The following is a 23700-nucleotide window of genomic DNA, read 5'->3' as shown; positions in this document are numbered from 1 at the left end:
TTCATCTGCAGGCTCTCCTGCAGTTTCTTCCAGTGTCGCTTTACCCTCTGAGGACGCTGCAAAGCGACCTAAACTGCCACGCAGCCTGCAGTCACCTCAGCCTATGCCGCCAAGCAGCCTGCAGTCACCTCAGCCTCAGCCTCTGTCGCCACGCAGCCTGCAGTCACCTCAGCCTCAGCCTCTGTCGCCACACAGCCTGCAGTCACCTCAGCCTCTGCCGCCACACAGCCTGCAGTCACCTCAGCATCTGCCCCCACTTCAGCCTATGCCGCCACGCAACATGCAGTCACCTCAGCCTCTGTCGCCACACAGCCTGCAGTCACCTCAGCCTCTGTCGCCACACAGCCTGCAGTCACCTCAGCCTCTGCTGCCACTTCAACCTATGCCGCCACGCAACATGCAGAAACATCAGCCTCAGCCTCTGTTGCCACACAGCCTGCACTCACCTCAGCCTCTGCTGCCACTTCAACCTATGCCGCCATGCAGCCTGCAGTCACCTCAGCCTCTGCCGCCACTTCAACCTATGCCGTCATGCAGCCTGCAGTCACCTCAGCCTCTTCCGCCACTTCAACCTATGCCACCACGCAGCCTGCAGTCACCTCAGCCTCTTCCGCCACTTCAACCTATGCGGCCAAGCAGCCTGCAGTCACCTCAGCCTCTGCTGCCACTTCAACCTATGCGGCCAAGCAGCCTGCAGTCACCTCAGCCTCTTCCGCCACGCAGCCTGCAGTAACCTCAGCCTCTGCTGCCACTTCAACCTATGCGGCCAAGCAGCCTGCAGTCACCTTAACCCTTTCGCCACGCAGCCTGCAGTCACCTCAGCCTCTGCTGCCACTTCAACCTATGCGGCCAAGCAGCCTGCAGTCACCTCAGCCTCTTCCGCCACGCAGCCTGCAGTCACCTCAGCCTCTGCTGCCACTTCAACCTATGCGGCCAAGCAGCCTGCAGTCACCTCAGCCTCTTCCGCCACGCAGCCTGCAGTCTCCTCAGCCTCTGCTGCCACTTCAACCTATGCGGCCAAGCAGCCTGCAGTCACCTCAGCCTCTTCCGCCACGCAGCCTGCAGTCACCTCAGCCTCTGCTGCCACTTCAACCTATGCGGCCAAGCAGCCTGCAGTCACCTCAGCCTCTTCCGCCACGCAGCCTGCAGTAACCTCAGCCTCTTCCGCCACGCAGCCTGCAGTAACCTCAGCCTCTTCCGCCACGCAGCCTGCAGTAACCTCAGCCTCTTCCGCCACGCAGCCTGCAGTAACCTCAGCCTCTTCCGCCACGCAGCCTGCAGTCACCTCAGCCTCTTCCGCCACGCAGCCTGCAGTAACCTCAGCCTCTTCCGCCACGCAGCCTGCAGTAACCTCAGCCTCTGCCGGGACCTCAGCCTCTGCCACCACCCAGCCTGGTACTACTCCAGAGGAAGGACAGTTGGTAAGCGGGCTTTAACATTAAGCTGAAAATAGGACCCCACAAAGGCAATGATTCAAAAATAAATGTCTTAATAAAACAAGTGATTGACTGCTGTTGTCTTTTTTTAGGCTGTGGATGACCATGACATGCCAGGCATGGATCGTTTGGACCTACTATCAGAGTTTGTGGTCAGCATGAGGAACTCTAGAGGTCAGCACAATCATAGGTCTCTGCCAGATCCTGCTGCCCTATGACCAACAACAGGTGACATGTGCTACCAGGCATCAGGACAGGCTACTCCTGGTGTGGAGAGTCTGAAGCGATGCGTCCTGGGATCTACTGCCTCCCCTGCACCATAAATAAGGTTTTACTTGAGAAGTGTAAATATCAAAATGTAAATATTTCTTGATGTTCAAAGTGTGTGATTACAGTTTATTAAACTTAAAGTGTAAGGAATTTATCAGCATTGAGACAACAGACTTTGTAGAAGTAGGATATTAATCCCAAGTACGTTTACATTAGTGTTTAATCTCCTGAATATAAAAGTAATTTTGTTTTTGTAAAGTTATAGTGAGCCTTTTATATCTACAAAGGAGTGGGTCCTCTTCCACAGAGGCCACTATGTTTTTACAGTAGCTCAGAACATAAAAACAAGCAACACAAGTGTTTTTGTATTTTGTGAGTGGCCAAAAGAAGCCAAAAATGCACCAGTTGAAACAATGTTTTTTTTATCTATTTATTTCTTAATAATATATTTTATTCAAAGTTTGTATTTTCTGTTATCTAAAGTTTTTCATTTTCTACAAAGTGTTAGCGTTTGTTGTTTTGTTTGTTGATTCTTGTTTTTACATTAAAGAATAAACAGTTATACTGATTTAAATCCATAACTTGCAGTCGGTCAGTTCTTTGAGTTCTTTGAGCATGATCTGTGGTTATAATAACGAATTGATCGTAACAGGAAAAAATGTATAAGGCCATAAAATCCTCTACATATTGTGTCTGTATTTGACCTAGTCTGGTCAGGCTTAGTGTATTGTTCAGAGAACAGTGAAATTATGAACTGAATCTTAAACTTCAGAGTAATTGCCACCTTGATATCTCATCTGAACCAAAAAAAAATGCTATTTAAACCCTGACTTAGTCTTAATACATGAATGAATAAATACCAAAGTAACTTTTCATGTAAATTTGTATCAAAAGACAGTGCTTCTTTCTATAGAGAGAGACACTGTGTTCCGAAGAGTTAATATTAAATGTATTTTTAACTTGTCAAACAAATACAACAGCATGGATACAATAAGTTAACAGAAGTGGATGCAGTAGATTTTCATGGTGAAATGACAACTCACTTCTTTAGAGTCTCTGGACTAAGTGGGAATCGAACCTACAACCTTTGGATCCACATCAATCTTCCCTAATACTACAAAAAGTGTAAAATTTGGACAACAAGATGTATATTTCATTAAGAAGCAACTTTGAGACATTTCAAACAGCTTAAGTATTTGTGCCTTTCTCCCTTTTTCCTTCCTCTTTCTTTTTTCCTTCTTTTCTCCTCCTTTTTCCTCTCTCCTCTTCTTCCCCCCCTCTTCCCCTTTTTTCCTCTTCTTCCCCCCCCCTTGCAATCTATTGTTCCCCAGCTTTGGCGCAGTTGGTAGAGCGGAGGACTGTAGGATGTTAATATCAGTGATCCTTAGGTCGCTGGTTCAACTCCGGCTCGAAGGATCCTCGAATGCAATGCACTTCAAATCCAGTTGGATGAAAAGAAACAAAGTTGCTTTCACTATCTTGGAATTGTTGGCACTTTGCAACGGAAATTAGACAATCACATGAGCATTGCATTTGATACTTCTTAATGGTTGTTGGCCACGAGTTGGGAAAATGAAGTTTTCTTTTAACTCTGCTTGCTTTTTCTTTTTTTGAGATCAGAAAAACATTCCAGGCGGGTAACCCTTGCCCTATCCCTTCAATAGCTCAGTTGGTAGAGCGGAGGACTGTAGGATGTTAATATCAGTGATCCTTAGGTCGCTGGTTCAACTCCGGCTCGAAGGATGTGCTTTTCCTCTCAGTCCTATACTGTGAGTTGAAAGGGTTGGTCAAAGTGGTCCAAACCATCATCCTCGACTGCATTGCACTTCAAATCCAGTTAAGTGAAAAGCAACATAATTCCTATCACTATCTTGGAATTGTTGGCACTTTGCAACAAAAATTAGACAATCACATGAGCATTGCATTTGATACTTCTTAATGGTTGTTGGCCATGAGTTGAGAAAATGAAGTTTCCTGTTTAACTCTGCTAGCTTTTTCTGTTCTTAGATCAGAAAAACATTCCAGGCAAATTTGCCATCCCCTATCCCTTCGATAACTCAGTTGGTAGAGCGGAGGACTGTAGGATGTTAATATCAGTGATCCTTAGGTCGCTGGTTCAACTCCGGCTCGAAGGATGTGCTTTTCCTCTCAGTCCTATACTGTGAGTTGAAAGGGTTGGTCAAAGTGGTCCAAACCATCATCCTCGACTGCATTGCACTTCAAATCCAGTTAAGTGAAAAGCAACATAACTCCTATCACTTTCTTGGAATTGTTGGCACTTTGGGTGCGGACTTGGCCTAAAGGTCAAGTTCGGCGTCCATGTAGCCAGTAGCCCGGGTTCGAATCCAGCCTGCGGCCCCTTTCCCACATGTCATCTCTTCCAGGTTCTGACACTTTCCACTGTCCTCTCCTCTATAAAATAAAGGTGTAAGTACCCCAAAATATAACTTCAAAAAAAAGAAGGAATTGTTGGCACTTGGCAAAGGAAATGAGACGATAACATTGCCTGTGGAACTTATTAATGGTGGTTGGCCATGAGTTGAGAAAATGAAGTTTCCTGTTTAACTCTGCTAGCTTTTTCTGTTCTTAGATCAGAAAAACATTCCAGGCAAATTTGCCATCCCCTATCCCTTCGATAGCTCAGTTGGTAGAGCGGAGGACTGTAGGATGTTAATATCAGTGATCCTTAGGTCGCTGGTTCAACTCCGGCTCGAAGGATTTGCTTTTCCTCTCAGTCCTATACTGTGAGTTGAAAGGCTTGGTCAAAGTGGTCCAAACCATCATCCTCGACAGCATGGCACTTCAAATCCAGTTAAGTGAAAAGCAACATAATTCCTATCACTATCTTGGAATTGTTGGCACTTTGCAACGGAAATTAGACAATCACATGAGCATTGCATTTGATACTTCTTAATGGTTGTTGGCCACGAGTTGGGAAAATGAAGTTTTCTTTTAACTCTGCTTGCTTTTTCTTTTTTTGAGATCAGAAAAACATTCCAGGTGGGTAACCCTTGCCCTATCCCTTCGATAGCTCAGTTGGTAGAGCGGAGGACTGTAGGATGTTAATATCAGTGATCCTTAGGTCGCTGGTTCAACTCCGGCTCGAAGGATGTGCTTTTCCTCTCAGTCCTATACTGTGAGTTGAAAGGGTTGGTCAAAGTGGTCCAAACCATCATCCTCGACTGCATTGCACTTCAAATCCAGTTAAGTGAAAAGCAACATAATTCCTATCACTTTCTTGGAATTGTTGGCACTTTGGACGCGTCCATGTAGCCAGTAGCCCGGGTTCGAATCCAGCCTGCGGCCCCTTTCCCACATGTCATCTTTTCCAGGTTCTGTCACTATCCACTGTCCTCTCCTCTATAAAATAAAGGTGTAAGTACCCCAAAATATAACTTCAAAAAAAAGAAGGAATTGTTGGCACTTGGCAAAGGAAATGAGACGGTAACATTGCCCGTGGAACTTATTAATGGTTGTTGAACATGAGTTGAGAAAATGAAGTTTCCTGTTTAACTCTGCTAGCTTTTTCTGTTCTTAGATCAGAAAAAACATTCCAGGCAAATTTGCCATCCCCTGTCCCTTCGATAGCTCAGTTGGTAGAGTGGAGGACTGTAGGATGTTAATATCAGTGATCCTTAGGCCGCTGGTTCAACTCCGGCTCGAAGGATGTGCTTTTCCTCTAAGTCCTGTACAGTGAGTCGAAAGAGGTCAAAGTGCTGCAAGCAATAATCCTTGAATGCAATGCACTTCAAATCCAGTTGGATGAAAAGAAACAAAGTTGCTTTCACTATCTTGGAATTTCTGGCACTTTGCAACGGAAATTAGACAATCACATGAGCATTGCATTTGATACTTCCAAATGGTTGTTGGCCACGAGTTGGGAAAATGAAGTTTTCTTTTAACTCTTCTTGCTTTTTCTTTTTTTGAGATCAGAAAAACATTCGAGGTGGGTAACCCTTCCCCTATCCCTTCGATAGCTCAGTTGGTAGAGCGGAGGACTGTAGGATGTTTATATCAGTGATCCTTAGGTCGCTGGTTCAACTCCGGCTCGAAGGATGTGCTTTTCCTCTCAGTCCTATACTGTGAGTTGAAAGGGTTGGTCAAAGTGGTCCAAACCATCATCCTCGACTGCATTGCACTTCAAATCCAGTTAAGTGAAAAGCAACATAATTCCTATCACTATCTTGGAATTGTTGGCACTTTGCAACAGAAATTAGAAAATCACATAAGCATTGCATTTGATACTTCTTAATGGTTGTTGGCCATGAGTTGAGAAAATGAAGTTTCCTGTTTAACTCTGCTAGCTTTTTCTGTTCTTAGATCAGAAAAAACATTCCAGGCAAATTTGCCATCCCCTATTCCTTTGATAGCTCAGTTGGTAGAGCGGAGGACTGTAGGATGTTAATATCAGTGATCCTTAGGTCGCTGGTTCAACTCCGGCTCGAAGGATGTGCTTTTCCTCTCAGTCCTATACTGTGAGTTGAAAGGGTTGGTCAAAGTGGTCCAAACCGTCATCCTCGACTGCATTGCACTTCAAATCCAGTTAAGTGAAAAGCAACATAATTCCTATCACTGTCTTGGAATTGTTGGCACTTTGGTAGCCAGTAGCCCGGGTTCGAATCCAGCCTGCGGCCCCTTTCCCACGTGTCATCTCTTCCAGGTTCTGACACTATCCACTGTCCTCTCCTCTATAAAATAAAGGTGTAAGTACCCCAAAATATAACTTCAAAAAAAAGAAGGAATTGTTGGCACTTGGCAAAGGAAATGAGACGATAACATTGCCTGTGGAACTTATTAATGGTTGTTGGCCATGAGTTGAGAAAATGAAGTTTCCTGTTTAACTCTGCTAGCTTTTTCTGTTCTTAGATCAGAAAAACATTCCAGGCGGGTAACCCTTGCCCTATCCCTTCGATAGCTCAGTTGGTAGAGCGGAGGACTGTAGGATGTTAATATCAGTGATCCTTAGGTCGCTGGTTCAACTCCGGCTCGAAGGATGTGCTTTTCCTCTAAGTCCTGTACAGTGAGTCGAAAGAGGTCAAAGTGCTGCAAGCAATAATCCTCGAATGCAATGCACTTCAAATCCAGTTGGATGCAAAGAAACAGAGTTGCTTTCACTGTCTTGGAATTTCTGGCACTTTGCAACGGAAATTAGACAATCACATGAGCATTGCATTTGATACTTCTAAATGGTTGTTGGCCACGAGTTGGGAAAATGAAGTTTTCTTTTAACTCTTCTTGCTTTTTCTTTTTTTGAGATCAGAAAAACATTCCAGGTGGGTAACCCTTCCCCTATCCCTTCGATAGCTCAGTTGGTGGAGCGGAGAACAGTAGGATGTTAATATCAGTGATCCTTAGGTCGCTGGTTCAACTCCGGCTCGAAGGATGTGCTTTTCCTCTCAGTCCCCTGCTGTGAGTTGAAAGGGTTGGTCAAAGTGGTCCAAACCATCATCCTCGACTGCATTGCACTTCAAATCCAGTTAAGTGAAAAGCAACATAATTCCTATCACTATCTTGATATTGTTGGCACTTTGCAACGGAAATTAGACAATCACATGAGCATTGCATTTGATACTTCTTAATGGTTGTTGGCCATGAGTTGAGAAAATGAAGTTTCCTGTTTAACTCTGCTAGCTTTTTCTGGTCTTAGATCAGAAAAAACATTCCAGGCAAATTTGCCATCCCCTATCCCTTCGATAGCTCAGTTGGTAGAGCGGAGGACTGTAGGATGTTAATATCAGTGATCCTTAGGTCGCTGGTTCAACTCCGGCTCGAAGGATGTGCTTTTCCTCTCAGTCCTATACTGTGAGTTGAAAGGGTTGGTCAAAGTGGTCCAAACAATCATCCTCGACTGCAATGCACTTCAAATCCAGTTGGATGAAAAGAAACAAAGTTGCTTTCACTATCTTGGAATTTCTGGCACTTTGCAACGGAAATTAGACAATCACATGAGCATTGCATTTGATACTTCCAAATGGTTCTTGGCCATGAGTTGAGAAAATGAAGTTTCCTGTTTAACTCTGCTAGCTTTTTCTGGTCTTAGATCAGAAAAACATTCCAGGCGGGTAACCTTTGCCCTATCCCTTCGATAGCTCAGTTGGTAGAGCGGAGCACTGTAGGATGTTAATATCAGTGATCCTTAGGTCGCTGGTTCAACTCCGGCTCGAAGGATGTGCTTTTCCTCTCAGTCCTATACTGTGAGTTGAAAGGGTTGGTCAAAGTGGTCCAAACCATCATCCTCGACTGCATTGCACTTCAAATCCAGTTAAGTGAAAAGCAACATAATTCCTATCACTGTCTTGGAATTGTTGGCACTTTGGACGCGTCCATGTAGCCAGTAGCCCGGGTTCGAATCCAGCCTGCGGCCCCTTTCCCACGTGTCATCTCTTCCAGGTTCTGACACTATCCACTGTCCTCTCCTCTATAAAATAAAGGTGTAAGTACCCCAAAATATAACTTCAAAAAAAAGAAGGAATTGTTGGCACTTGGCAAAGGAAATGAGACGATAACATTGCCTGTGGAACTTATTAATGGTTGTTGGCCATGAGTTGAGAAAATGAAGTTTCTTGTTTAACTCTGCTATCTTTTTCTGTTCTTAGATCAGAAAAACATTCCAGGCAAATTTGCCATCCCCTATCCCTTCGATAGCTCAGTTGGTAGAGCGGAGGACTGTAGGATGTTAATATCAGTGATCCTTAGGTCGCTGGTTCAACTCCGGCTCGAAGGATGTGCTTTTCCTCTAAGTCCTGTACAGTGAGTCGAAAGAGGTCAAAGTGCTGCAAGCAATAATCCTCGAATGCAATGCACTTCAAATCCAGTTGGATGAAAAGAAACAAAGTTGCTTTCACTGTCTTGGAATTTCTGGCACTTTGCAACGGAAATTAGACAATCACATGAGCATTGCATTTGATACTTCTAAATGGTTGTTGGCCACGAGTTGGGAAAATGAAGTTTTCTTTTAACTCTTCTTGCTTTTTCTTTTTTTGAGATCAGAAAAACATTCCAGGTGGGTAACCCTTCCCCTATCCCTTCGATAGCTCAGTTGGTAGAGCGGAGGACTGTAGGATGTTAATATCAGTGATCCTTAGGTCGCTGGTTCAACTCCGGCTCGAAGGATGTGCTTTTCCTCTCAGTCCCCTGCTGTGAGTTGAAAGGGTTGGTCAAAGTGGTCCAAACCATCATCCTCGACTGCATTGCACTTCAAATCCAGTTAAGTGAAAAGCAACATAATTCCTATCACTATCTTGATATTCTTGGCACTTTGCAACGGAAATTAGACAATCACATGAGCATTGCATTTGATACTTCTTAATGGTTGTTGGCCATGAGTTGAGAAAATGAAGTTTCCTGTTTAACTCTGCTAGCTTTTTCTGTTCTTAGATCAGAAAAAACATTCCAGGCAAATTTGCCATCCCCTATCCCTTCGATAGCTCAGTTGGTAGAGCGGAGGACTGTAGGATGTTAATATCAGTGATCCTTAGGTCGCTGGTTCAACTCCGGCTCGAAGGATGTGCTTTTCCTCTCAGTCCTATACTGTGAGTTGAAAGGGTTGGTCAAAGTGGTCCAAACAATCATCCTCGACTGCAATGCACTTCAAATCCAGTTGGATGAAAAGAAACAAAGTTGCTTTCACTATCTTGGAATTTCTGGCACTTTGCAACGGAAATTAGATAATCACATGAGCATTGCATTTGATACTTCTTAATGGTTGTTGGCCATGAGTTGAGAAAATGAAGTTTCCTGTTTAACTCTGCTAGCTTTTTCTGTTCTTAGATCAGAAAAACATTCCAGGTGGGTAACCCTTGCCCTATCCCTTCGATAGCTCAGTTGGTAGAGCGGAGGACTGTAGGATGTTAATATCAGTGATCCTTAGGTCGCTGGTTCAACACCGGCTCGAAGGATGTGCTTTTCCTCTCAGTCCTATACTGTGATTTGAAAGGGTTGGTCAAAGTGGTCCAAACCATCATCCTCGACTGCATTGCACTTCAAATCCAGTTAAGTGAAAAGCAACATAATTCCTATCACTGTCTTGGAATTGTTGGCACTTTGGACGCGTCCATGTAGCCAGTAGCCCGGGTTCGAATCCAGCCTGCGGCCCCTTTCCCACGTGTCATCTCTTCCAGGTTCTGACACTTTCCACTGTCCTCTCCTCTATAAAATAAAGGTGTAAGTACCCCAAAATATAACTTCAAAAAAAAGAAGGAATTGTTGGCACTTGGCAAAGGAAATGAGACGATAACATTGCCTGTGGAACTTATTAATGGTTGTTGGCCATGAGTTGAGAAAATGAAGTTTCTTGTTTAACTCTGCTATCTTTTTCTGTTCTTAGATCAGAAAAACATTCCAGGCAAATTTGCCATCCCCTATCCCTTCGATAGCTCAGTTGGTAGAGCGGAGGACTGTAGGATGTTAATATCAGTGATCCTTAGGTCGCTGGTTCAACTCCGGCTCGAAGGATGTGCTTTTCCTCTAAGTCCTGTACAGTGAGTCGAAAGAGGTCAAAGTGCTGCAAGCAATAATCCTCGAATGCAATGCACTTCAAATCCAGTTGGATGAAAAGAAACAAAGTTGCTTTCACTGTCTTGGAATTTCTGGCACTTTGCAACGGAAATTAGACAATCACATGAGCATTGCATTTGATACTTCTAAATGGTTGTTGGCCACGAGTTGGGAAAATGAAGTTTTCTTTTAACTCTTCTTGCTTTTTCTTTTTTTGAGATCAGAAAAACATTCCAGGTGGGTAACCCTTCCCCTATCCCTTCGATAGCTCAGTTGGTAGAGCGGAGGACTGTAGGATGTTAATATCAGTGATCCTTAGGTCGCTGGTTCAACTCCGGCTCGAAGGATGTGCTTTTCCTCTCAGTCCCCTGCTGTGAGTTGAAAGGGTTGGTCAAAGTGGTCCAAACCATCATCCTCGACTGCATTGCACTTCAAATCCAGTTAAGTGAAAAGCAACATAATTCCTATCACTATCTTGATATTCTTGGCACTTTGCAACGGAAATTAGACAATCACATGAGCATTGCATTTGATACTTCTTAATGGTTGTTGGCCATGAGTTGAGAAAATGAAGTTTCCTGTTTAACTCTGCTAGCTTTTTCTGTTCTTAGATCAGAAAAAACATTCCAGGCAAATTTGCCATCCCCTATCCCTTCGATAGCTCAGTTGGTAGAGCGGAGGACTGTAGGATGTTAATATCAGTGATCCTTAGGTCGCTGGTTCAACTCCGGCTCGAAGGATGTGCTTTTCCTCTCAGTCCTATACTGTGAGTTGAAAGGGTTGGTCAAAGTGGTCCAAACAATCATCCTCGACTGCAATGCACTTCAAATCCAGTTGGATGAAAAGAAACAAAGTTGCTTTCACTATCTTGGAATTTCTGGCACTTTGCAACGGAAATTAGATAATCACATGAGCATTGCATTTGATACTTCTTAATGGTTGTTGGCCATGAGTTGAGAAAATGAAGTTTCCTGTTTAACTCTGCTAGCTTTTTCTGTTCTTAGATCAGAAAAACATTCCAGGTGGGTAACCCTTGCCCTATCCCTTCGATAGCTCAGTTGGTAGAGCGGAGGACTGTAGGATGTTAATATCAGTGATCCTTAGGTCGCTGGTTCAACACCGGCTCGAAGGATGTGCTTTTCCTCTCAGTCCTATACTGTGATTTGAAAGGGTTGGTCAAAGTGGTCCAAACCATCATCCTCGACTGCATTGCACTTCAAATCCAGTTAAGTGAAAAGCAACATAATTCCTATCACTGTCTTGGAATTGTTGGCACTTTGGACGCGTCCATGTAGCCAGTAGCCCGGGTTCGAATCCAGCCTGCGGCCCCTTTCCCACGTGTCATCTCTTCCAGGTTCTGACACTTTCCACTGTCCTCTCCTCTATAAAATAAAGGTGTAAGTACCCCAAAATATAACTTCAAAAAAAAGAAGGAATTGTTGGCACTTGGCAAAGGAAACGAGACGATAACATTGCCTGTGGAACTTATTAATGGTTGTTGGCCATGAGTTGAGAAAATGAAGTTTCCTGTTTAACTCTGCTAGCTTTTTCTGTTCTTAGATCAGAAAAACATTCCAGGCAAATTTGCCTTCCCCTGTCCCTTCGATAGCTCAGTTGGTAGAGCGGAGGACTGTAGGATGTTAATATCAGTGATCCTTAGGTCGCTGGTTCAACTCCGGCTCGAAGGATGTGCTTTTCCTCTAAGTCCTGTACAGTGAGTCGAAAGAGGTCAAAGTGCTGCAAGCAATAATCCTCGAATGCAATGCACTTCAAATCCAGTTGGATGAAAAGAAACAAAGTTGCTTTCACTGTCTTGGAATTTCTGGCACTTTGCAACGGAAATTAGACAATCACATGAGCATTGCATTTGATACTTCTAAATGGTTGTTGGCCACGAGTTGGGAAAATGAAGTTTTCTTTTAACTCTTCTTGCTTTTTCTTTTTTTGAGATCAGAAAAACATTCCAGGTGGGTAACCCTTCCCCTATCCCTTCGATAGCTCAGTTGGTAGAGCGGAGGACTGTAGGATGTTAATATCAGTGATCCTTAGGTCGCTGGTTCAACTCCGGCTCGAAGGATGTGCTTTTCCTCTCAGTCCCCTGCTGTGAGTTGAAAGGGTTGGTCAAAGTGGTCCAAACCATCATCCTCGACTGCATTGCACTTCAAATCCAGTTAAGTGAAAAGCAACATAATTCCTATCACTATCTTGATATTCTTGGCACTTTGCAACGGAAATTAGACAATCACATGAGCATTGCATTTGATACTTCTTAATGGTTGTTGGCCATGAGTTGAGAAAATGAAGTTTCCTGTTTAACTCTGCTAGCTTTTTCTGTTCTTAGATCAGAAAAAACATTCCAGGCAAATTTGCCATCCCCTATCCCTTCGATAGCTCAGTTGGTAGAGCGGAGGACTGTAGGATGTTAATATCAGTGATCCTTAGGTCGCTGGTTCAACTCCGGCTCGAAGGATGTGCTTTTCCTCTCAGTCCTATACTGTGAGTTGAAAGGGTTGGTCAAAGTGGTCCAAACAATCATCCTCGACTGCATTGCACTTCAAATCCAGTTGGATGAAAAGAAACAAAGTTGCTTTCACTATCTTGGAATTTCTGGCACTTTGCAACGGAAATTAGATAATCACATGAGCATTGCATTTGATACTTCTTAATGGTTGTTGGCCATGAGTTGAGAAAATGAAGTTTCCTGTTTAACTCTGCTAGCTTTTTCTGTTCTTAGATCAGAAAAACATTCCAGGTGGGTAACCCTTGCCCTATCCCTTCGATAGCTCAGTTGGTAGAGCGGAGGACTGTAGGATGTTAATATCAGTGATCCTTAGGTCGCTGGTTCAACACCGGCTCGAAGGATGTGCTTTTCCTCTCAGTCCTATACTGTGATTTGAAAGGGTTGGTCAAAGTGGTCCAAACCATCATCCTCGACTGCATTGCACTTCAAATCCAGTTAAGTGAAAAGCAACATAATTCCTATCACTGTCTTGGAATTGTTGGCACTTTGGACGCGTCCATGTAGCCAGTAGCCCGGGTTCGAATCCAGCCTGCGGCCCCTTTCCCACGTGTCATCTCTTCCAGGTTCTGACACTTTCCACTGTCCTCTCCTCTATAAAATAAAGGTGTAAGTACCCCAAAATATAACTTCAAAAAAAAGAAGGAATTGTTGGCACTTGGCAAAGGAAACGAGACGATAACATTGCCTGTGGAACTTATTAATGGTTGTTGGCCATGAGTTGAGAAAATGAAGTTTCCTGTTTAACTCTGCTAGCTTTTTCTGTTCTTAGATCAGAAAAACATTCCAGGCAAATTTGCCTTCCCCTGTCCCTTCGATAGCTCAGTTGGTAGAGCGGAGGACTGTAGGATGTTAATATCAGTGATCCTTAGGTCGCTGGTTCAACTCCGGCTCGAAGGATGTGCTTTTCCTCTAAGTCCTGTTCAGTGAGTCGAAAGAGGTCAAAGTGCTGCAAGCAATAATCCTCGAATGCAATGCACTTCAAATCCAGTTGGATGAAAAGAAACAAAGTTGCTTTCACTGTCTTGGAATTTCTGGCACTTTGCAACGGAAATTAGACAATCACATGAGCATTGCATTTGATACTTCTAAATGGTTGTTGGCCACGAGTTGGGAAAATGAAGTTTTCTTTTAACTCTTCTTGCTTTTTCTTTTTTTGAGATCAGAAAAACATTCCAGGTGGGTAACCCTTCCCCTATCCCTTCGATAGCTCAGTTGGTAGAGCGGAGGACTGTAGGATGTTAATATCAGTGATCCTTAGGTCGCTGGTTCAACTCCGGCTCGAAGGATGTGCTTTTCCTCTCAGTCCTATACTGTGAGTTGAAAGGGTTGTTCAAAGTGGTCCAAACAATCATCCTCGACTGCAATGCACTTCAAATCCAGTTGGATGAAAAGAAACAAAGTTGCTTTCACTATCTTGGAATTTCTGGCACTTTGCAACGGAAATTAGACAATCACATGAGCATTGCATTTGATACTTCCAAATGGTTGTTGGCCACAAGTTGGGAAAATGAAGTTTTCTTTTAACTCTGCTAGCTTTTTCTTTTTTTGAGATCAGAAAAACATTCCAGGTGGGTAACTCTTCCCCTATCCCTTCGATAGCTCAGTTGGTAGAGCGGAGGACTGTAGGATGTTAATATCAGTGATCCTTAGGTCGCTGGTTCAACTCCGGCTCGAAGGATGTGCTTTTCCTCTCAGTCCCCTGCTGTGAGTTGAAAGGCTTGGTCAAAGTGGTCCAAACCATCATCCTCGACTGCATTGCACTTCAAATCCAGTTAAGTGAAAAGCAACATAATTCCTATCACTATCTTAATATTGTTGGCACTTTGCAACGGAAATTAGACAATCACATGAGCATTGCATTTGATACTTCTTAATGGTTGTTGGCCATGAGTTGAGAAAATGAAGTTTCCTGTTTAACTCTGCTAGCTTTTTCTGTTCTTAGATCAGAAAAAACATTCCAGGCAAATTTGCCATCCCCTATCCCTTCGATAGCTCAGTTGGTAGAGCGGAGGACTGTAGGATGTTAATATCAGTGATCCTTAGGTCGCTGGTTCAACTCCGGCTCGAAGGATGTGCTTTTCCTCTCAGTCCTATACTGTGAGTTGAAAGGGTTGGTCAAAGTGGTCCAAACCATCATCCTCGACTGCATTGCACTTCAAATCCAGTTAAGTAAAAAGCAACATAATTCCTATCACTTTCTTGGAATTGTTGGCACTTTGGACGCGTCCATGTAGCCAGTAGCCCGGGTTCGAATCCTGCCTGCGGCCCCTTTCCCACATGTTATCTCTTCCAGGTTCTGACACTATCCACTGTCCTCTCCTCTATAAAATAAAGGTGTAAGTACCCCAAAATATAACTTCAAAAAAAAGAAGGAATTGTTGGCACTTGGCAATGGAAATGAGACGATAACATTGCCTGTGGAACTTATTAATGGTTGTTGGCCATGAGTTGAGAAAATGAAGTTTCCTGTTTAACTCTGCTAGCTTTTTCTGTTCTTAGATCAGAAAAAACATTCCAGGGGGGCGCTGTCGGACACCATGGAGTGAAGACACGTTTCCCGGAGCTCCGCCAAACAGTGACAAATAAGATATCTATACAAAGTCATCCCTACCTTACTTCATGAAAATACTACGTTCAACTACACTCTAAGCAGTCTGTCGATCCCTTTGGTACATACGAAAGATAATTACACACTTTAACGACTCTTGAGAGAACTTCGGAGCGGGCCGCTGTGGGGGCCTTGGATTCTTCTGTCCCAGCTAACGCTACCTGCAGTGCTAAATACCCCTGTCTAGCTTCGCGGCTAGCGCTGCTATTGCTATTTGGCTAGTCCACTTATCAACGGAGCTGGCACCGCAACTACGGGGCTCTCTCGACTCGTCTACAAAACTGATTTTGTTTTCGACTAGACTGATCAGGATTCTTGCTAGACTGCCGAAATGGTTGATAAGAGAGAGGCCTCGAAGACTCGTCTTAGGAAGCACCCGGCGGAGGCGGGCTTCGGCGGAGCCCCGGTCTTGCCTAAACAATCGAGCCCGCAGAGCACCTCTCCAGGCGGTGAGAAACACCACGAAGACCAGGGTGCACCGCTTGACACAGGTACTTTCACCAGAGCACTGGAGGGCTTGAAACGGGACATTTATGACAAGTTGGATTCAAAGATTGACACTTTCTCTCAAGCTCTCCGCACTGAAGTGGCAGCAGTTAAGGATGAACTAAAATCATCTTTAGATACCCTCCAGTCCACAGTTAACACACAAGGTGCAACTATTAAAGACCTCGAACTCTCTGCTACCACATGCAGTGATGACCTTTTTTCCCTTGGTAATACAGTTACTGCTTTACAAGATGAGGTCAAAACGCTCCAGGCTAAATGTGAAGACCTAGAGGGTAGGTCAAGGCGTAATAATATTCGTCTAATAGGGGTTCCGGAGGGTCTGGAGGGCTCTAGCCCAAGAGAGTTTGTTTCCCATCTTCTGCAGGACATTTTAAAGCTGGAAGAGGCGCCCCTCCTGGATCGTGCCCACAGGTCCCTCAGAGACAGACCTGGGAATGGGGGGCCACCACGGCCTTTCATCATTAGGGTTCATTATTTTCACCTCAAAGAGCAGATCCTTCGCAGGGCGGGGGAGGCTGCCCCCCTTCTGCATCAAGGGAGGAGGTTATCCATCTTTCCTGACTTTGCCCCCTCGGTTGCTAAAAAGCGGGCAGGATTTGGGGATGTCAAGCGCCTCCTGCACTCCTGCTCGGGGGTCAAATTTGGCCTCTTTTATCCGGCTGAACTGAGAATCACCCTCCCAGGAGGAACCCGTCACAGATTCACCGATCCAGCAGCTGCAACTGACTTTGTTAAGAGGGAGTTGAAGAGGGCTGCCTCTCCAGACACACCATGATGGGATCAATGGTACTGCTACAGTGTATCCTTTATTAGTCAATATTGGTAAGCCAGTCTTGAACAATTTATGTTGGACCAAAGTTAAGACTATTTTCTACTGAGTTGTCTCGATTAACAGCTGTTTCAAGTTTTTCATCTTCAACTTCTTACTGGTTTTACCTTTTTATTTTATATATATTTTCATTATGACAATGATAAAATTTACCATTGTTATTGTTATTATTATTTAATAATACAAATCTAGATCCAGATAACCTTTTTGCAGGAGACCCACCTAAAGGTTTCAGATCAACTCAGGCTGCGGAGAGGCTGGGTAGGTCAGTTGTTTCACTCTGCTTTTCAGAGTAAGGCCAGAGGTGCCGCTATTTTAATACATAAATCAGTACCCTTTATCTCTTCCAATGTTATCTCCGATCCCAATGGCAGGTATGTTATTGTTGTCGGGAGCATTTATAACACCAAATTGATTCTTGCTAATGTATATGCTCCTAATTGGGACGACAATCATTTTTTTTCTACACTCTTTTCTAAACTCCCAGATATGTCCTCGCACCATCTAGTCCTTGGGGGTGACTTCAATTGCTGGCTGGGTCCCCTGGATCGCTCTTCAAACAAACTTAGTAATCAGTCTAAATCCTCCAGAGTTATTAATGCATTTCTTCAGGAATTCTCAGTCGTTGACTCTTGGCGTTTTTTCAATCCCACAGGCAGGGAGTATACATACTTTTCTCCTGTTCATCACACCTATACTCGCATTGATTACTTTTTTCTGGATAATAGACTCATACCGTGTGTCCGTTCCTGCTCTCATAATGCTATTGTCATATCGGACCACGCCCCTGTAGTTCTTGACTTGCTGGTGGATGGAGGACCTCCTCGCACACCATGGCGCTTTAACTCTCGCTTATTGTCCGATGACAAGTTTGTCTCTTTTGTTTCTGCCCAAATCGATCTTTTTGTGGCCACAAATGAAGCACCTGGTATCTCACCCTCTCTCTTGTGGGAGACTTTTAAGGCCTTCATCAGGGGACACATTATGTCCTTTACAAGCTATGACAAAAAACAGAGGGAAAAGAGACTGAATGAACTTTCGACTAGAATATTACAGCTAGATAGAATGTATGCAGTCTCCCCCTCCCCATCGGTTTATAAAGAGCGTCTTTCTCTACAAGCAGAGTTTGACAATTTGGCAGCCGTACGAGTTGAAGAACTATTACTTAAATCCCAGCATGCACATTATGAGCATGGTGATAAGGCAAGTAAGCTACTCTCTCACCAACTTCGCCAGATATCATCCAATCACCAAATTCCTCAAATCCGAACCTCCGAGGGTGTAACGACTGATCCTAAGGTAATCAATGACAAATTTAAAGATTTTTACTCTTCTCTCTATGTTTCTGATCTATCTGCGGATTCCTCAACCACCGACTCATTTTTTGACACTCTTAATATCCCCACTGTGGACACACCACTGAAGCTACAACTAGAAGAGCCCATAACACTTGTCGAGATCTCACGGGCGGCAGGCACATTACGGTGTTCCAAATGTCCGGGGCCGGATGGGTTCCCAGTTGAGTTTTACCGTAAATTTATGGTTAAAATAGCCCCTCTCTTACTGAAAATGTTCACATACTCGTTTGACACTGGCTCGTTTCCCCAATCTTTAACGCAAGCTTCTATTTCATTAATACTAAAAAAGGATAAGGACCCCCTCGCTTGCGGCTCGTACCGTCCCATTTCTCTACTTAATGTGGACTATAAGATACTAGCTAAGCTTTTAGCCTTGCGTCTGGAATCTGTCCTACCGTCTGTAATTTCCTCGGACCAGACTGGCTTCATTAGAAATAGACACGCCTTTACAAACATTAGACGCTTATTTAATGTCATATACCACCCCTCAAAATCCAATGACCCTGAAGTTGTGATTAGTCTAGACGCCGAGAAGGCTTTCGACAGGGTCGAATGGAATTATCTTTTTTATGTCTTGGACAAATTTGGTTTTGGCAAGAAATTCATTTCTTGGGTCAAATTATTATACACCTCCCCACTTGCCTCTGTCAGAACAAACAACAACTATTCAGATTACTTCTCCCTCTTTAGAGGCACGAGACAGGGTTGCCCAATGTCCCCTTTGCTCTTTGCCATCGCCATTGAGCCTCTCGCTGTCGCATTTCGTTCCAACCCTCGCATCAGTGGTGTGATGAGGGACGGCACTGAGCAGAGGGTTTCTTTGTATGCAGACGACCTGCTTCTTTATGTTTCCAGACTTGACACATCTATACCAACTCTGTTTAACATCCTCAGCCATTTTGGCGTCATTTCTGGCTATAAACTCAACCTGAGCAAAAGTGAACTATTCCCGTTAAATGCTGCTGCCCGTAAATACCCACTTCATACACTACCATTTAGAATAGTCTTGGACAGTTTCACATACTTGGGAATTAAAGTTACTGACAAATTCATGAATCTTTTTAAATATAATTTTACCCCTCTTCTCACCAAAATACAGCAGGACTTGGAAAGATGGTCATTACTCCGTCTGTCTCTAGCTGGACGTATTAATACAGTCAAAATGAGTATATTGCCTAAATTTTCTTTTCTCTTTCAATGTGTTCCTGTCTTCATCCCACAGTCATTCTTTCAAAAATTAGATGGGATCATTTCAGGGTTTATTTGGGATAAGAAGATTCCTAGGATCCGCAAACTCTATCTGCAAAGGCCGAAGAGGTTGGGTGGCATGGCTCTACCAAATTTCAGTTTTTATTATTGGGCAGCTAACTTCCGTATACTTCAATACTGGTTGAAGGCAGACAGGATTAGTGACGTTCCTGCTTGGTTAGGGTTAGAGGCTCGTTCTTGTGCACCGTCCTCTTTGGCTGCACTGATTTACAACCCTGGAGGTTTACCTGGTCCTGAATATTGCAAAAACATACTGGTCAAATCGACTTTAAAAATCTGGAATCAATTTAGACGCTACTTTAGGTTGCAAACTTTTTCATTACAAGCCCCCATATTTATGAATCCTGTTTTCCCTCCCTCCATAGCTGACAAAGCCTTTTCTGTCTGGTCTGAACGTGGTATAAGATCGTTCAATGATCTATATATTGAAGGTGTTTTCCCTTCTTTTCAACAGATTTCTTCTAAATTCAACATCCCTAACACTCATTTTTTCCGGTACTTACAGATTCGCAGCTTTATACACAAAACAACATCTGATTTTCCTTCTCAACCCTCAAGCCATGCTATTGATAACTTTTTGCTACCTCCCCCACAATCTAAAGGTATGATCTCTTGTCTATATGAGAAAATCCTCTCTCTTAAAATCACTCCGTTGTCAGATCTCAGATTATCATGGGAGCAGGATATAGGTGAAGAATTAAATGAGGACACGTGGGACAAAATCCTCTCTCTGGTGCACTCTTCTTCCCTCTGTGCGAGACATGGTTTAATCCAGTGCAAAATTATACATCGTACTTACTGGACCAAGCTTAGACTTTCCCGAATTTACCCCGATATAAATCCTTTGTGTGACAGATGTAGGCAACAACCTGCCTCACTGATACATATGCTCTGGTCCTGCTCAGCTCTACAAAATTACTGGTCTCATGTTTTTGATGTCCTTTCAAAAGCACTTAAAGTGTCCCTGCAACCAACTCCACTAATTGGACTTTTTGGGGTACTTCCTCAGGCGATGGTCCTCCCAAAAACCAAAACTGTCTTTATAGCCTTCCTCACTTTGTTGGCCAGACGTCGCATCTTGTTTTGCTGGAAATCTGCCTCTCCTCCATCCTATGAGGGTTGGGTCAGGGATGCCCTTCATTTTAGCAGACTTGAAAAGATCAGACATACTCTGCGCGGATCCACAAATAGTTTTTTTAAAGTATGGCAGCCTCTCTTTGACCTAGTAAAAACCCTGCAGTTCAAAGACGCACCTCAATGAAGCTGGTTGTAATTCTTGAGATCTTTTCTTAATTTTACTTCCTCATAGACTGTTTTTTTACTTGATACTTTGAGGCCTTGAGTCCCTTCGAGAGCACAACAACTATTTTCAATGAAGAACATGTTCAGTTGTTCCTATTTGACATTGCCATATGTGGTGTTTTTTTTTTTGTTTGTTTGCTTGTGTGTTTGTTTGTTTTTGTTTGTTTTGTATATTCTACTTCTTAACTTGTTTTTGGTACTTTCATTCCTTTTATTATTATTATTATTATTATTTTTTGTTTGTTTATTTATTAATTTATCCAGGGTTTTTTCTTGTACGATTATATTTTTATTTCCATGTGTGTATGTATGTATGTATGTATGTATGTATGTGTGTATGTATGTATGTATGTATGTATATGTATGTATGTATGTATGTATGTATGTATGTATGTATGTATGTATGTATGTATGTATGTATATGGGTGTATCTGGATATATACGGATGTACATTTGTTTTTTTGTTTTTTTTTCTATACTTATTGCCCTTTTATCTTTTTTTAATTATTATTATTTTTTGATATTCACCTACTCATCGTATTGTAATTTCACTATTCTTTATTTTCCTGTTTGAGTACTTGTCAATCTTTTATTTTAAGTTACTATCACATATTGGCTTTTTTTTATTTTTTTTTTTATTTTATTCATTTAATTAATATGTTTCTTGTACAAAAACGTCACTTTCTTGAATTGTTTGCACTGATCTTTTTTTTTGTAATGTGTCAAAATCTAAATAAAAAGATCTTTGAAAAAGAAAAAAAAAAAAAAGAAAAAACATTCCAGGCAAATTTGCCTTCCCCTATCCTTTCGATCGCGGTACCCGGTATCGTCCGTATCCCTGACTCCTATCACAGCGCCAGCTCCATCTTTCGTCTGCCAATCATATGAGCAAGTCCATCTTTCGTAATCCAATCAAATGCCCGTATCCATCTTTCGCCAGCCAATCGGGGCTCGCTCTCCATCTTTTGGTGAGCCGCCAATCAGGGCTCGCTCTCCATCTTTCGATGAGCCGGCTACTCGGGAGCTAAGCTGGGGCCGGGAGCTAGATGTCAAAGAAGAGGTACGCTCCGAAAGAACGGCGAAAAATACCGGCGAAAAGAGTTCAAGGTACAGTATGTCTCAACGAATTTCTATACTTTTATCTATGTATTGGTAGAAATGTCCAAGCTATGTTCTCATTGTGTTGTTTCACAGTGAGGGTTAATACCTTGTTGCGAAAAACGGTCGTGTAAGTAAACAAGCAGTCATACGACGTAAACAAGTACATTGACACTTGTAAAGCTGTCGACGGCAGAAAAAACACAAGATAGATCTAAAATAGTCAGAAAGCTTAATGTCGGTATGTATTACATACATGTGTACACGTACGGCACACTGTTTAGTTACAAATTGTTCATTCATTCATTCATTCATTCAAAACGCCGGTAAAGCTTGTGTTACTAAGTGTCTCGCTAGCTTGTTACATAATGGCGGAATGGTGGAGGAATGTAAATAAGTACATTCATTTTATTATGCGCGGACAAAAAGGCGCTAAGACGCAGTTCGTGCAGAGATCGTGATATAATGCTAATGGTTATGGTATGTTATTTGTTCAGTGGGGGCATAAAGCTACCCAGGTACATTTGACTCAGTTATACTTGAGTTGGGATAGTGTATGTTTTTATTGTATTTTTTTACTATATTTCATTTTCAGACAGTGTTATTCTTCAGTGTAACGTGTATCTCTAAGTGTGTTAATTTGAATGTATGATAAACTGTAGGATTAAGTGTTCCTTTTTAGGGTTGAGAAAAATCTCCCACTTCTTAAACCAAATTGGAAAAGGTTTCTTTTCTCATTCTATAGTGCCAGTAATAGTATCTGTGTTTTGAGTGTATATTTTTCAACCGTTCAAATTTTTATTTTAGATGTCTGGAAAGTCACATAAGGCCATGGATGATGCCCACTGGCACAAACGCCTGCAAAAGTTTGCAGACACCGGTGTTTGGTCTTCCGGTGAGGGCAACAGACCCGCACCCCGCCAGAAAAAGTGGCACAGCTACTATCAAATGGTAAACTTTTACAAGTACACACACATCATACGGAAATCCACTTAACTGTCATTTCTAATACATAACTGGCATAGTAAATGGTGGTAAGTTAAGATTTCATACTGTATCAGTGCTTTTGTTAGTTTACAGTTAAATTGTGCAGTTCTTGCAGCTGATATTGCTTTACCTTGTGGTTACAGATAGAGAAGTGCCCTCTCCAGTTGAGAGGACAGGCTACCCTTGTTCAAGGACCTCAGAGCTGTTCTTGTGGCTTTCACAAGGTAACCTTAATTAAATTCAACATACAACTACAAAGGGTTAAAGTGATTCCTCTGAATGTTGACTGCTTATCTTATTATGTACACTAACAAACTTATTACTGTTGTTTTATTTTTTTAGGCAAGGGAGCATGCTAGGGCTTTATCATCTGGGGGTGTGCAACCTCAATCCAGTCAGTCCACAGCAGGACTGACCGGATCCACAGCCACTGCATGCACAGCTGGTCCATCAACGGGAGCAAGTCCTGTAAAAAAGACCAAACTGGTTTTGTCCATGGTAAACGTAACCTTCTTTATAAAGCTAAACACAATACAGTTATTATCAGATTGTTACACAAGCCTCTGAAATATGTATTTGTTGTGACATAGAAATAGACATTTTAATTATTGGTTATATTTTTCTGTTGCTTTATTCAGTTTGAAAGATCGAGGTTTGGCTCCCACGTTCACACGCCAAAACCAAACCTCAATGTCCAGAGAAAAAACGTTCCTCGGGTAAGTTTTAAGGACTATGACTTAAGGTTCACAAAAACCTGTTGTGCTGCTTTGTATTTCTGATAACAACTGTCTACACAGACACAAAGTAACCCTGGCTCTGCTGCTGCCACCACTTCCCAATCTCCATCTTCATACAACCCTCCATCTCCTCACCATTCCCCATCACCTCGCCATTCCCCATCTCCTCACCATTCCCCATCTCCTCACCATTCCCCATCTCCTCACCATTCCCCATCTCCTCACCATTCCCCATCTCCTCACCATCCCCCATCTCCTTGACTTTTTCCTAGCTCCACC

General features: G+C 42.9%; 1 protein-coding gene and 17 non-coding genes across 18 annotated transcripts; all 18 read left to right on the top strand.

The window, feature by feature from the left end:
• Positions 1-4335: 4335 nt before the first annotated feature.
• trnay-gua lies at positions 4336-4424 on the top strand. The gene is given in 2 exon segments: positions 4336-4372; positions 4389-4424. It is a non-coding gene; the product is annotated as a tRNA-Tyr (tRNA).
• Positions 4425-4727: 303 nt separating this feature from the next.
• On the top strand, positions 4728-4816 carry trnay-gua. Its single transcript is given in 2 exon segments — positions 4728-4764; positions 4781-4816. It is a non-coding gene; the product is annotated as a tRNA-Tyr (tRNA).
• A 1795-nt stretch (positions 4817-6611) lies between these two features.
• trnay-gua lies at positions 6612-6700 on the top strand. Its single transcript is given in 2 exon segments — positions 6612-6648; positions 6665-6700. It is a non-coding gene; the product is annotated as a tRNA-Tyr (tRNA).
• A 693-nt stretch (positions 6701-7393) lies between these two features.
• On the top strand, positions 7394-7482 carry trnay-gua. The gene is given in 2 exon segments: positions 7394-7430; positions 7447-7482. It is a non-coding gene; the product is annotated as a tRNA-Tyr (tRNA).
• Positions 7483-8341: 859 nt separating this feature from the next.
• Positions 8342-8430, top strand: trnay-gua. Its single transcript is given in 2 exon segments — positions 8342-8378; positions 8395-8430. It is a non-coding gene; the product is annotated as a tRNA-Tyr (tRNA).
• A 300-nt stretch (positions 8431-8730) lies between these two features.
• On the top strand, positions 8731-8819 carry trnay-gua. Its single transcript is given in 2 exon segments — positions 8731-8767; positions 8784-8819. It is a non-coding gene; the product is annotated as a tRNA-Tyr (tRNA).
• A 304-nt stretch (positions 8820-9123) lies between these two features.
• On the top strand, positions 9124-9212 carry trnay-gua. The gene is given in 2 exon segments: positions 9124-9160; positions 9177-9212. It is a non-coding gene; the product is annotated as a tRNA-Tyr (tRNA).
• Positions 9213-10071: 859 nt separating this feature from the next.
• trnay-gua lies at positions 10072-10160 on the top strand. Its single transcript is given in 2 exon segments — positions 10072-10108; positions 10125-10160. It is a non-coding gene; the product is annotated as a tRNA-Tyr (tRNA).
• A 300-nt stretch (positions 10161-10460) lies between these two features.
• On the top strand, positions 10461-10549 carry trnay-gua. Its single transcript is given in 2 exon segments — positions 10461-10497; positions 10514-10549. It is a non-coding gene; the product is annotated as a tRNA-Tyr (tRNA).
• Positions 10550-10853: 304 nt separating this feature from the next.
• On the top strand, positions 10854-10942 carry trnay-gua. Its single transcript is given in 2 exon segments — positions 10854-10890; positions 10907-10942. It is a non-coding gene; the product is annotated as a tRNA-Tyr (tRNA).
• Positions 10943-11801: 859 nt separating this feature from the next.
• Positions 11802-11890, top strand: trnay-gua. Its single transcript is given in 2 exon segments — positions 11802-11838; positions 11855-11890. It is a non-coding gene; the product is annotated as a tRNA-Tyr (tRNA).
• Positions 11891-12190: 300 nt separating this feature from the next.
• On the top strand, positions 12191-12279 carry trnay-gua. Its single transcript is given in 2 exon segments — positions 12191-12227; positions 12244-12279. It is a non-coding gene; the product is annotated as a tRNA-Tyr (tRNA).
• A 304-nt stretch (positions 12280-12583) lies between these two features.
• Positions 12584-12672, top strand: trnay-gua. Its single transcript is given in 2 exon segments — positions 12584-12620; positions 12637-12672. It is a non-coding gene; the product is annotated as a tRNA-Tyr (tRNA).
• An 859-nt stretch (positions 12673-13531) lies between these two features.
• trnay-gua lies at positions 13532-13620 on the top strand. The gene is given in 2 exon segments: positions 13532-13568; positions 13585-13620. It is a non-coding gene; the product is annotated as a tRNA-Tyr (tRNA).
• Positions 13621-13920: 300 nt separating this feature from the next.
• trnay-gua lies at positions 13921-14009 on the top strand. Its single transcript is given in 2 exon segments — positions 13921-13957; positions 13974-14009. It is a non-coding gene; the product is annotated as a tRNA-Tyr (tRNA).
• Positions 14010-14312: 303 nt separating this feature from the next.
• On the top strand, positions 14313-14401 carry trnay-gua. Its single transcript is given in 2 exon segments — positions 14313-14349; positions 14366-14401. It is a non-coding gene; the product is annotated as a tRNA-Tyr (tRNA).
• Positions 14402-14705: 304 nt separating this feature from the next.
• Positions 14706-14794, top strand: trnay-gua. Its single transcript is given in 2 exon segments — positions 14706-14742; positions 14759-14794. It is a non-coding gene; the product is annotated as a tRNA-Tyr (tRNA).
• A 6817-nt stretch (positions 14795-21611) lies between these two features.
• On the top strand, positions 21612-23682 carry LOC117812741 (DNA-directed RNA polymerase II subunit RPB1-like). Its single transcript, XM_034683654.1, has 6 exons — positions 21612-21706; positions 22505-22648; positions 22828-22908; positions 23027-23182; positions 23323-23400; positions 23482-23682. Exons 2-6 carry the CDS (start codon positions 22505-22507, stop codon positions 23680-23682), a joined length of 660 nt encoding a protein of 219 aa, XP_034539545.1. The 5' UTR covers positions 21612-21706.
• Positions 23683-23700: the final 18 nt, after the last annotated feature.

Source organism: Notolabrus celidotus, chromosome 5, assembly GCF_009762535.1.
Source record: "Notolabrus celidotus isolate fNotCel1 chromosome 5, fNotCel1.pri, whole genome shotgun sequence".
NCBI lineage: Eukaryota > Metazoa > Chordata > Actinopteri > Labriformes > Labridae > Notolabrus > Notolabrus celidotus.
This window is presented reverse-complemented; position numbering and strand designations above follow the sequence as displayed.

Coding starts and splice junctions, on each gene's coding strand:
- LOC117812741 (XM_034683654.1), top strand. CDS start 22,505: ATGTCTGGAAAGTCACATAAGGCCATGGATGATGCCCACTGGCACAAA. Junction 23,183..23,322: donor CCAAACTGGTTTTGTCCATG/GTAAACGTAACC, acceptor TGCTTTATTCAG/TTTGAAAGATCGAGGTTTGG. Junction 23,401..23,481: donor AGAGAAAAAACGTTCCTCGG/GTAAGTTTTAAG, acceptor CTGTCTACACAG/ACACAAAGTAACCCTGGCTC.